Source organism: Copadichromis virginalis, linkage group LG18, assembly GCF_057382275.1.
Source record: "Copadichromis virginalis isolate Kocher_CV1m ecotype Utaka linkage group LG18, C_Virginalis_male_GT1.1, whole genome shotgun sequence".
NCBI lineage: Eukaryota > Metazoa > Chordata > Actinopteri > Cichliformes > Cichlidae > Copadichromis > Copadichromis virginalis.
The window spans coordinates 21,462,625-21,476,347 of record NC_140635.1 but is presented as its reverse complement, the minus strand read 5'-3'; the positions used below and the strand labels follow the sequence as shown (position 1 = coordinate 21,476,347).

The following is a 13,723-nucleotide window of genomic DNA, read 5'->3' as shown; positions in this document are numbered from 1 at the left end:
GTAATGATTCATTTCATTCAGAGCATTTACTTCAGTTTGTCTGTTTTTGGCTGCAGCTTTCCAGTCTATCATGTCCCCTTGCACACCAACCCCACCTCCACCCACCCACGCAATCACACAGACACACATAGCCCTCTCTTTCCTAAGCCCCTGACAATCCAACCAATCCAACAGCCACTGCCACCCGCTGATCGCGGGTCCGACCCTCCCAACACCCACCCACCCTTCCTAGGATCTTACTCTTAAAGCTTGGAGTCAAACTGTGACCTTCCTGACTCACACGAGTTAACCCAAGCATTCTTGAACACAGACACACACAAACACACAGCTGAATGTTGAGGGGCCAAAGGTTTGGCTTTTTTGCCCCATTCACACAGTTGATCCCTCACCCTCTCTCACTCCAGCTTCTTCTAATCCTCCCCCAAACCCCTTCCTGATCCCGGAGCCCCTCGAACATCACTATCACATTTCTTTTTTAGCCGTCTCTCTACTTTTACCCTCTCGCTGCCTCCATACACTCTCCTCTAGTTTCATCCACCCGATCCAAAATGAAAGCAGTCGTGCATCTCTGGTTCCCGTTTTACCAAAATTATTTAAAAAAAATAAAAAATAAATGGCATGAAGTTTAGTATCACATGACTTTGAATTCTCCTTCATTCACCTCACTTTTTTAAGTTACCAGACTAAAACATTTTCTTTTAACATCATTCATTTTTTACTTGCTTACAATATGTTTTTTTAACCAACAACACAGTTTCCCTGCTGCTACTTTTCCAAAATTTCCAAAATTAGTAGGGACAAATATTAGAATTAGCAAGTAGCACTATTTCAGCTTTTCTTCTGAATGAACCAGATAATCCATTGGGGTGTTTTGGTCATTTTTCATCAGCTTTATCTGAGCTGTGGATTGACCATTTTTAATACAAGTACATATTTTTGGCATCCTACTGCACTTCAGTGCAGCCAGAGTATTATAAACAATACTGGCAGACCGGCCTTTGCTGAAATGTCAGTACAGTTTTACATTTATTTTAAGTTAAATCATAAGTCATTGACTTTCTAACAGCTGCAAATGCAACAGTTACTGAGTCAGTAGTTCACATTAAGCTTGTGTTCCTATTTGCAATTTTTATTGAACCACTAGCAGCAGCAATTAGACAGAATTCAGTAATTAAGGGCATAAAATGCAAGAACGTGGAACATAAAATCAGCCTTTATGCGGATGATGTGTTACTCTTTCTCCAAAATTCACAAACCAATATCTCTGGGGTGATTGAATTGATAAACTCTTTTGCAAGAATATCAGATTACTCAATTAACTGGTCAAAATCTACAGTCCTACCGATTAATTGCTCCTTCCATAATTCCTCTTCTACACCACTGCAATCGGGAAATATAAAATATTTAGGTATTAATGTTTCTCCCAAGCTTGCAGATCTAACTAAATTAAACCATATCCCACTTTTAAAGAAGGTAGAAGATGATCTGGCTAGATGGAAATGTCTACCCATATCACTCATGGGAAGGGTTGCCGCTATAAAAATGATGGTCTTACCAAAAATAAATTATTTATTCTCAATGATCCCAACTAAACCGCCACAAGATTGGTTCAGATCTCTAGATTCATGTATGTCCAAATTCCTTTGGAAAAATAAACCCCCACGTATAAGCTTAAAAACACTACAAAAGACCAAGGATAAAGGAGGACTAGAACTGCCTAACTTTCAGCACTACTTCTTAGCCAACAGGCTTCAGTTTATCTCAGGATGGCTAAAACACACCCTCTTAGATGAACCTTGGCTAGATGTAGAACAAGCACTCTGCAATAATCTAGAGATCTCAGACCTACCATTTATCAGCTCAAACATCCAACGACATGAATGCTTTAAAAGCATCAACATCAGCTCTTCTCTGACAGCATGGTGGGAGTTTCTAAAATTGACGGCGTCTTCATTAATCCCATGCAAACGTACACCTATCTGGAACAACCCTGACATATTACAAAACAATAATATGATAAACTTTTCAGATTGGAGTGATAAAGGAATCAAATATTTAGAACATATACTAGAAGGAACAGAATTTATTTCATTTGACGGACTAGTTACACAATATGGGATCAACAAGAAAAGATTTTTAGAATATCAACAAATTAAATCCATAGTAAAAAAGACATTTAAACCGGGTCAAGTTGAACTACAAACACCACCAAGTGTGGTTCAATTCTTACTCTTAAACCCCCCAAATTACTATCCAAAATATACAGAATGCTTTCTAAAACAGATGAATCAATATCACTTCCTATTGCAAAATGGGAAGCGGATTTATCAGTTAACTTAGACCTAAACTTCTGGTCTCAGATTTGCTTAAAAACCTTTCATCTAATTAGAAATCCCAGTCTTCAATTAATTCAATACAAAATATTACATAGAGTGCACTATACAGGTCATCGGATGTTCAAGATGGGCTTTACGTCTACCAACAACTGCTCACACTGCCAAACCAATTCACCGGACAATTATATCCACGCTCTTTGGTTCTGTCCACCAGTTCAGAAGTCTTGGCGCGAGATATGTGAAGACTTATCGAAGTGTCTGAAATGTAACATTCCAACTTCCCCCTTAGTGTGTTTGTTGGGCAGCTTAGATAATGTCACTTCAGAAAAGAATATAGCCCATATGGTTTTCACTGCCCTATGCATAGCCAAGAAAACAGTCCTCATGAACTGGAAAAATAAAAATAATCTTAATTCTAACCAATATAGAAATTATCTATTAGATTACATTAGTCTTGATACAGCCTCTGCCACCACATCAGATCAATTGCTCTGGGCTCCTTTGATCAGCTCCATCACCTAGTGGGGGTGGGGGGTCATAGTTTGGTCCCGCCTTCACTGTTGTGATTGGTGTGGGGGTAGGGACAGGCTTAGGGCGTCGGGGGGTTCCCCGGAGGCATCTTCCTTGGGGGGCTCAACCCGGGGTAGCGGTCATGTCCGGTTAGGGGCTCTGTTGGCTCTCAGGTGACTGTTTCCTCGCGGCTGCGTGCAGCGGGGCTAGGGGAGGGTCTGTGCTGACGGACGTGGGTTACTGACCTGGTAGCCTGGCTGCCCCTGGGTGGGTCCGGGATGGGCGTGAGGTTCTGGGGGCGCTCCGTCTCTGGGCTGGGACCCGGACCGGGCCTCGGGGGGCTTGGGTCCTGGTTGGTGTGTTGCCGGGGTTGTGGGCGGGTGGGTGCATGGGGGCCCAGCCCTGGAGCAGGGTGCCGCCGGTGCATCGAGCCACCTGGGGGGCTCTTCAACTGGTGGGGGAGATTGTCACATCTTGCAGGAGCTTTCCTCTCCTCAGGAGCTCCCTCTGCAGGAGGGGGAGATACAGGAGAGGTGGAGGAAGATCTCAGCCTGGGTGTTTATTGTCTTATGTAGTCTGGAAGATGAGTGGATGGTGGGGTGGGTGCAGTTTTCTCTGTGGTGGGGTTGGGTGGACTGTCCCGGGCTCTGTGGGGCCGGGCGGCGCTGCTGCACTGGGCCCCGGTCTGGATGGGCCTGGGCCCCCTTTCCCTGGCGGGTCGCGGAGTGTGGGGGTGCCTACTGGGGTCAGCCCCTCCCTTCCTTCCCTCCCCATCTCCAGCTGCCTCCCTCTTCCCGCTCCACCACAACCACCCACACATGCAGGGCCTTGGAGTAGGGGTATGTCACCAGGGTGCAGAGGAGGCTACCCCCCCCTCTGTCCCCTTCTGGCTGCCTCTGCCTCAATTTTATCCCACAACTTAGACATTCACATTACTCACACTCTCATTACACATACATATAGGATCTTGGGGGTGGGCACGATACACGGAGTCCAAAGTACCATCAGGGTGTACACCCCACCCCTGGCATCGTTGCCCACCTCTCAATTTTAAATACACATAGACATTGAGGGCTAGCAGGAGGGACCATGCGCTTACCTGCTGCTCTCTGGCAGGTAGCTCCATGCCCTCCTGGGTTTTAAATGCACCTTAAAACACACATGCATCAACACTACAATGAGCGGGTGGAGGGAGGTTTGGAGTCTTCTCTCACCCCCATTCTCTGCGACCTGCTGGAGCAGGGGGGCTAGGAGGAGGAGTTGGCCGTCCGACTGCGGTCTGGAGTGTGGAGCCTTCCTGCTGCTGCGGAGTCGGGGCGGTCTGCCTCCCCCAACCGCAGGGAAAAGGGAAACACCACCTGGGTCTGGGTGCAGTTCCCCCCTCCAGGGGCGGGGGCACCTAGACCCGGTTTGTAGAGTACGCTTGGGGAGTGTGATCGTGTGTACAACGTCTCTTTATGTCTGTCTCCACGTTGGTTGAGTGTGGAGTAAGTGCATATGAGAGCATGAGGGTGGGAATGGATGTTTGTATCTGAGTGTGCCTGTATGTCTGTGTCTATATGTCAGGTTGGGTGTCAGGCACCACCTCTCTGGGGACATCTCAGGCCCTCCAAGGTTTGGAGGCCTATCTCCCCCTACCACCACTTCCCCTGCCAGTGGCGGACCCCCTCAGACATCGGTGCGTTGGTGGTTCTTTGTGTCCGGGGATGGGCGTCCAGGTACACACCGGCTCACTCCTTGGCGGCCGCTTATCGGGGCCTGGAGCCTGGGGCTCGCTCGGGCCACTTCGGAGGTGGGGTGCCCCCGGCCCCTCGGCCTGGGGCTCGGTCACTCAGGCGCAGCTGGCTGCCGGCGGAGCTCACGGGCGCGTCACTGCAACTCCCCCTGGCTTCTGCTCCGCGGCTGCTGAGTGAGCCCTTATCTGGGACTCTCCTCAGCTCTTTCCGGGACAGTGGCGCAGCTGCCCCTCTGTTGGTCTTCCTTGGTCTCTTGTGTTCTGGGGGCCTCTGGATGTCTGGAGTTTTGATCTCCTCCACACCTGCTTCATGCCCTGGAGGACGGGGCTGTGGCCCCCCCACACCCTCTAGCAGATTATTACATGAAGGAACCTTTTAAAAAACAAAAAACAAGCGCGTCCATGCTCACAGGTGTACACACGGGTGATCACACCCACAAACTACACCCTTTTTGGCTCCTACCTCAAAGCACACTGTGTTCTGTTGATCTTATGTGCTGCACAATAATGTTTAACATTTAGTATTTACTGTCATATTCCCATATATCATTGTGATGTTGTTTATTCTATTACTCTTGTTCTCTTCTGCTTGCTTTCTTTTTTCTTTCTCAGCAGGTGACCCAGGTGATTGATATATGCATTTTTTTTTCTCTGCCCGTTCTGTTGGTTTTTGTTTTTTGCCCTTCTCCCCCGTCCCTCTTCTCAGCTGTTTCTCTTTCCCTCTTTCTTTCTCCCCTTCTTTCCCCCAGTCAAGTCTGTCCCGTATTCAGTAAGTGAAAATAAAATAAACAATAAAAGGTGAATCAAATGGACCATTACGGCAAGGCTGGGATGGTCAGTTTGGTAAAGTAAATCCGTTGGGCATCTTTCTTTGCCTTTAGACAATAATTCTGAGGGCAAAAGAGCCAAACGGGACAGGCCAAAAAAAAAAAAAAAAAAGCTTGTGTTCCTTGAAGTACATCTCGGCAGAACTTCAAGTGTGCCTTGGACCACTCCACGACATTTTTTATGACCCTGTCTTGACATTTTAGACATCAGAATTTGGAGGCGCAGAATGCTTTTCATAGCTTTTACCTACTTTGTAAACATCACTTAGCTCCATTTTCAGATTGTCAGCCATCTACTTAGAGGAGCCCATGGCTCTTCAAACTCAAGGTCTGAGCCAAAGAATTTAACTTCTAAAGCTGTAATCAGTTGAAAATACATAATAACAGTACTTGACTTAGCATTCTTAGTTTGTCATTTACGGCTTAATGATTAAGTGACATTCTGAGACTTTACAAGAGGGAACTTTTTTTCCTTAATTTAATTAATTTAAGTTTATTTAGTTTAAGGGAGAAAAAGTAGTAATGCAATCAGAGTTGAAGAAATACTCACATTTTAATATACTTTTACTGCATGGTTGCCTTTTTGCATTCACCAAAGTCTAAATGTTCCCAACCTTTTTTCATGCGATTACACTCTTCACCATAAATTTAATTGGCTTAACACATTTCGTTAGCTTCATAGCATAAGTGCCTAAGTCATTGACTTAGTCAAATGACTTAGGCAATTATGCTATGAAGCTAACGATTTTTTTTTAATTTACCTAAAACTTATTTTCTATTCTACTTTTTACTACAAGCTATATTCACCCATTCACAGCACTCTTATTCTATTTACTATCTTCACCCCTCACAACCTAAAGTATCTATTGGGCCGGCAATTTGTGTCACAGATTATTGCCCAAGGACACCAAAAAACTGTGTACTGGAGGAGCAGGGGTAATCAAACCACAAACCTTCCAATTAGTAGTACATCCCACTCTACCACTCAAGCCACAGCTGCCCCAGTAAAACCGAGAGACTGTTGAAAACTGGAACAGAAACTGTGCTTTGGTTAAGTCACTGTGTGTATATGTGTGTGTGTCATTGCTGTTCATGTCTGCTCTTTGTCGCATGGCCACAAGGTTGGGGGATACTTGCCTTTCAGGGACTCCATATTTTATTTATTGTAGGGAGTGTGCATAAGAGCAAGGCAGAGAGCAGAAGGAAAAGGGAGAGGAGAAAAGCATGAGATTGACGCATAAGGATGAAGGTGAGACAGAATGAGCAAAAAAAACTTTAGAATAGACATTTGAAACAATAAAAAAAAAAATACTGTAGCGGAAAGGCACATGATGAAAGAATATTATATTGTTTACTCTCCACATTTTTATACCTTCCAAACTAACTTTCTTTATCCAGAAAACTGCTACCATACCACACTGCTGCTTTTCCATTATATGTCTGCATGCCTAACTCTGATGTTCTTGCATTTACACAACTGGAACTAATGGCACTGCTTCTGGAGTCCTTCCGAATTAACCCTTTGAGTCAGCCAAGCACACAAATGCACACAGACACACAAATACACTGCTTAAAAACTCCTGAGGGGAAAGTTACTAAAGAAAATTAATGAGTTGTATCAGATAGCTCAGGAACCATGCAGTGTGTGCACTTTAACTCTTGTTGTGTGGTGTCAGAGAAGCAGTTGTTAAGGTTATAAAGAGTAGCAAATTGAGTGCCCAGTTACTGGCTGCACACACAGAGCTAAACTTAGTATACTGTATCTACATGACAATACTTTTCACACCCCTCAGGCTACAGTCTTGGTTTTAAGATTGGCATTTGCAATCTTTATCTATAGCTGTAGCTATGATTGATTCAGCTATGAAAAGCTGCAATAAAACATTGTTTTTGAAGGTTCAGGCTGTTGATAAATTAACTGCATGACACATAAAGAGGTTCGCCTGCAGCTCTCAGAGGTGAGGGTTGTACACGTGGGAATTTATCTGATATTGACTAAGTTATTACATCTCAGCTCGCACAGAAATCTATTAAAAACTGGATTTACATTAATTATGTGAGTGTGCGTGATAATGAATATTTTCTCACAGTCATGCTGCATCTCTCACGCTCAAGGTCACGGTAGCTGCATAGTGTAATAAGTTCTACCAGTAAACAGTTTGTGTATCCGTCCTACAGCAGGCCTTTCCCTCCCTGAACCTTTACAATAGCAGCAGGATTGAACTACGCTCAACTCAGACAAGTCAGATATGTCTCTGTGTGCCTGGGGGCTTGCTAAACTGAATCTGCTTCGATAGTAACAGCACTGTAGAAGTCTAAACGCAACAAGTCTCACTGGATTTTCTTTCTCTTTTCATATATAAAGATGTGACAATGTCAAGCTGAAAAAGAAATATTTTATTGCACATTAGCACATTCAGAGTTAAAAGTTTAGTATGAGACCAATAGCTCCTGTCTCAAAACAGTTAGAAATACTTTTTGTTTGTTTGTTTGCTTTCTTTTGACAAAGTGTGTAATTCCAAATCTCAGGCATAAAGCAGCGGATGAGTCTCACATGTGACATGTGTACAAGATACTCAATTTCGTGCATGCTCAAAAAGCACACAGCGGCGGAATCAAGTAGTCACTTTCACACCCACATCTACATGTTAATGACATGTTAGCATGTGGCTGTGATCATTCATCATGGTAAACCGCAGGGGAACCACCACAAAAATGTTTGAAATAAACCTAATGAGGCACTTAAATCACTTTCACCCAGCTGAACATGCCCAACTTGAAGAAGGGCAAAGTGGCTAAAGCTAAAGCTAACCAGAGCTCAGAGCTAGCCAGATGTCAGCAACCACAACCTGAGGCAGCGTGAGCCTCGGTATGAGCAGTAAAGGAATCAAAGCAGTTAAAAGGAAAATTATGGAGATGAGTGAAAAAGAGAAAAAGGTTGATGTCCTGTTATCTGGTAATTTTATAATTTAAAGGAAAATGATATATAAGCACCTGACACTTGTTTTGTTGTACAAATGCTCCTGCTTTGTTTGGGAAGGTAAAATTTGTCAGGTAAAGGTGGGTGTATAGCAACTTTATTATTTGCACCCCTCTATTTTTATTTAGAGAAAATGTTAAAGCTTAATAATTTATCTTATTTGGAAAATAAAATGAAGCATTTTATGGCTGTTTGGCTAATTATTGTTTTGGTGCATCAGTGAATCTCAAATCTAATGCATTGTTTTCTGTAGTTTTGGTCCAAAACAACCGGACTAATTATCCTTTAAAGCCATAAATACTTTTTGTTCACAGCTGGTAAGTGTTGGTTGCTGGGTCACTGCCTGCCTGTTCAGTAGAAGGGAACATTAAGAAAGGCAGAAATACAATTCAAATACACATGTAACATTTAACATGAATCTGTCAAAACAATTATTATTTTTGAACTGTTAGTGTTGTTGTGCTGCACCTTTGGTATGCATGTCAGATCTTATTAAGAACAGCTTTTAAACATATATCTGTTTTATGTGTGGAAAATGTGTTGTGTCTTTGCGATGGTCACCAGCCATATGTATGTAGGTCTCTCAGTATCTGTGGGCAGCTGATTTGAGGCTGCACATGAGACACAGCTCTATGTGCCGTGGCGAAAGCTATCAGTTTTTGGTAGGGCATGCTCGTATTACAAGAAAAACACTTGGCTTCGTGATCATTTTGATGGCATTACTACAGTTTGCACATCGTGCAAATGTTGCTAATGGTGAACACTGCTGTTCACCATTTGATCAAGTTGGTCTATAAAGTCTTGGAACGACTAGAGTTGCATTTATTTAAGCCCATAATATGTGTAGGTAGTAAATAGGAAGTCAGTCGGTTAAGCTAGAGGAAATCCTGGTCATGCTAACATCTGCAATCAGCTAATTTGAGATATCAGCTAAACATTTTTGAAGAAAAAAGGTATCTAACCAACATTTGTGTTTTAGCCGTTTGTGAAGAGAATATCAACAGCGAGGCAAAATTAAAAGTAAAAAGTAAACAAAATAAAAAATAAATGAATAAATCAAAAAGAGAGACAGAAACATAGAAGGGGATAATGACAGTTAACAATGGCTGTTATGCAAGAAAATGTACAAGTCCACTTGCTCCATCTGCCACTGGGGTTTTCTTGATTAATCATGAAGGAATTTGCGACATGGCTCATACCATAAGAGAAAAACAAACTGTGGAGACCACAATGAGAAGGGCTCACTCCAGATATTGTGCAGATGACAATATCACAGCCATACATGCAAACTCACACACACGAGGTTATTACAGGTTATTTTAGCTTGTATTCCTTGAGGAATACAAAAAACCCCTGCCACACTCTAATGCTTAAACAGAGTCAAAGCTCTGCTCGGTAGCAATAAAAGCTCCTTTTACACGTGTGTAAAATGCCTCATAAAGACCTAAAGACCCAGAAAATGCGGGAAACAGTCCTTTTCTATCCTGGATAGCTCCTGTAAGATTCATATCACTGTTGTGCTATGGAGCCTTTCATTGAATTATCGAATTACAATACAGAAAACAAGGTCTTAAAACGCTCCATTAGCATAACAGGGCAATAATACTGAGTTTCAATCAAAAAAGAGAAAAGAGGAATATTGTTCCACTTTGTTCCAGTTAGCCTCATTCCATTTCTGTGAGAATACCTAAAAGCTGCAGATAGTTCCCTTTAAATCTGAAAAGCCCTGAGCATTTTTTTTGTCCTCTTAGCTCCTCCTCCCTCTTTCATCCTAATACCTCCACTTCCCTGTATAAATGTATCATTACAGTATCATTATGTCTATGGTATCCCCCCCAGCCTCCATTTACAGGGACTTAGGTACTGTGTTCTGGGACTTAGGTGGACCCATTATGTTATTAAGTCATTATGAACCGGGACACAGAGAAAATAATACCCATAATGGGAGCTACATTGGGCACTGCTTAAGTCTATAACTATAACTCCCATCCTCCCTGCTTTCCTGCCTATTTGTCTGTCTGCCTGTAAACCTGTACGTGCTCTGTGTCATGTTACACATACCCAACAAAGCTATTTACCAGAAAAACAGAAAAATAGTGTGAAGTGAAACTTATGATTTATTTAATTATGTAAACATGTGTTGGCAACAACGGGCTCACCCCAGAATTAGGATATGCTGTCCACCCCAGCTCAGCTGTGGCCACCCGAGTGTCCATCAAGGTCTCTGCAGCAAAGAAAGAAAAAGACAGAGAGAACCAGCGGTTAGCCACACAGAAGCTGTTTTGAGTACCATCCCACACAGCTAAATTATATTCAAGCCCCAGTGATCGCTTGACACTCATTGATGAACAGAAAGCAAGAATCCCTACAGTGTTTCATCCGTCTCTGTTACTCTTCTGTTAAGACTAGAAACAAATCCTTGGCACTTTGCTGGAAGGAACCTCTGAGAGACTAAAAAAAACTCTTTGCATTGTGTTATCTCGCTATATACAGTACTAGACTACATCCTGCCTTTGTCCTGCTTATATGTGTGCAAGTATTATGAAAGATAAGTGGGTATGTCGATACACTGTATGAGGTTTGCAGATGGCCTGGCAAAAAGAGTTGGCTTCACATATGAAGAAGGAGCCCTCCAAGGTTAGGCTCTGATGTATTTGCATCAGCTTTCCTTAACCTAAAGTTATGAAAACATAAAATGTTTTTTAATTTCAGATTAATTAGCTAATTTTCTAAACGCCTGCCAAAAAACATGATGACCTATGTTGGATAACTTTAGGCTACACAAAATGAAAGAGTAACACAATACAGCCTGAAAAAGGAAGAAAAAAGTACAGAGAAATGTTCAAGGATTGGATTTATCTTTGTTTGGACTTTTATTATACAACATGTCATATCTGGCCACATATCAGTGCAATATGAGAACACAGATTGCCCCCTTCCTAATCCTCAGGGACATAGCTTAGACAAATAAGTCTGGCAGCTCACACCAGAAGTTTATCAGCTCTTTTTTTGATTAATATCTGCCTTGCTGGTACATGATATGTTGCTCAAGGAAAGAAGAGAGAAATATGGCAGTTTTCACAAAGCGCTCACCTGCCCCTCTCCCTGCAATACAGATTTATAGAGCGATGGACTAACTGACATGCTGGCCTTAGCAGAGTAATGATAGATTGATAATTTCTCCTGTAACAGACAGTTTATCCTCGGTCCTAAAACATTAATATTACAGAGAGTGAACCAAAGGATATTTCACATTTTCCGATGTCCCCTGCCACGACATACACTCCATTGTGTTTGTTGTTTTGTGTTGTGTCCAGACAGATTAAAAACTGCGAGACAGAAGGGTGAATGGTATGCTTGTGTGATGATCTGCATTCTGTAGTAGACAAGCAGAAAGTGTGTGTCTGTGCAATTTTCATAGGAACTGTGGTCGTTGTGTGTTTGGCTTGGAGCTCTTCCACTTTCACAGCAAATGGTTGGCTAGCACAACCCACATGTGTTGTTGATAAGGGAGAAATCTCACTCTGATTAAATGCATAGACACAACGATGCCCTCTTTCAAGATTTCCAGGAGAGGTTCCAGCCCTCATCACCCTCCCTTTACCTACTCCCCCAGAACAAGCACGCACTCGCAGCTGCTGCTAATTTGGAGTCTCACTGAAGTCGCTGTGCATTTTGAAATCATTCCAAATGACGGAACACTCAAAGCCCGTCATCCGTGGTTCAAGAGCGTTGGTTAAATTTTTTTTAAAAACAAGTACATTGTGGTAAGGATGAGTGACAAGCCACCTGTAAGAAGAAAAGAGCCTTTTCATTCTCAATCTCTACTTACTGGGAGAAACTGTCCTCAGACATGAAACCAATTAGCCCCTGCACACACAAGCACTCACAATGCATGTTAGGACACACGCAGATGGACACCCGTTCTGCTCATGCACCAGCCAACTTAGAGAGCAATTTTCTGTGTACACCTACAGTGACAGCCTTGTTCACACCCGGCTTCCATCAGAGTATTTCAATTTCCCTAAGATCAGCCTTGCCTTGTCTAGTTTCCACAGCCAGCCAGCTCCAGCCTGCCTGCCTGCCTGCTTGTACGACTTGCTGTCAGCTGGGGAGATAGGAGCATGAAACAGCCCTCAGCGCCAGCCAGCATTGTGGGGACTGCCAAACCTTTCTCTGGGGAAATCACAGAAGCTTTAGTCAAATCACACAGGCTCTTGGTCGACCATTTTTTTTTCTATTTCCTTTTAAAATGGAAGGGGGAGGGTTGGGGTTGGAGGGGATTCGGTCTAAGATAGGATGCGGAAACGAAAAAAAAAAAAAAAAAAAAGGTCAAAGGCCCAAGGGAGGGGTGGATGAGCAGAGTCATGTGGTCTAATGCCTACCATTAGCAGAATATCAAAGTAGCGGATGAGTAAATGGAGTATGCTAAGTGGTGATTAGCAACGGGGAGGGGCTCGAACAGCCATCATGGCATTGCTCGCACACCTGTCCACTGGCACTGGAGATTTTGAAAATGTCCCTTGTGTATGTGCATGTGTATGTGTATGTGTATGTGTGGGGCTTTTAAATGAGCACTTCTGTGAACCGTTCATCCATTAAATGATAAGTGGATTTGAATAGTTTCATTATAAAATTAACTTAATTACACGAAACATCTCTTCGAAAAAGAGGAAACATTGTTTTTTATTGCTGAAATTACAAGTTATCTAAATAGCCTAAGGTTACACACTAATTAAATTTTGGTATAGGTATTTTTTAAATTTATTTAATATTGGGTAATATTGGGTAAATAATAAACAATTAATCTGTTAGTTTAATTGGTTATTATAATGAGTTTTAGTTTCAGTTGATTGCCTGTTTCTCTGTTGCCCCTGTAATGGAGTGGCGATCTGTCCAGGGTGTACTCTGCCCCCCCACCCCACCCCCAACACAAACACAATACAGTATGGAGTGCAGTTAAAAACAATACATTACTGAAAATTGCATTTCAAGGACCCGGGATGTTTATTGTCTGTCTAGAAGCTTAATGTTGGGTTACTCCTTAGCATTGTAAAAGCAATTAGTCGTCCACGCACTCCAAGTTTATAGCAAGTCATTTGCAAGGCAAGGAAAGGACCTTGCCATGTCCCTAGTGTTTGGAAGGTAGCCCAGTGTGTTTTCTTCTGTATTCATATTCTGCTATGTCAGCTCCACCTGCAAGCTCCACTAAATTAAGACCAGGCAGTTTCACCAGTAGTTGAGTCTTTGTGAAAATTGTTAACATGGAGAGATTAATGTTAACTAAGCAGCCACGGCTCATAAATCTATTGGAAAACAATGGCTTGTAGGTGTC

General features: G+C 42.7%; 1 protein-coding gene across 2 annotated transcripts in view; it reads right to left on the bottom strand.

Annotated features, from left to right (window-relative positions):
• Positions 1-13,723, bottom strand: part of ephb1 (EPH receptor B1) — a 175,396-nt gene that overhangs the window by 113,132 nt on the left and 48,541 nt on the right. For both annotated transcript variants that reach the window (XM_085439564.1, XM_085439565.1), the window contains exon 2: positions 10,548-10,612. In XM_085439564.1, the coding sequence (XP_085295690.1) occupies positions 10,548-10,612 (65 nt within the window). The remainder of the gene's footprint in view (positions 1-10,547; positions 10,613-13,723) is intronic.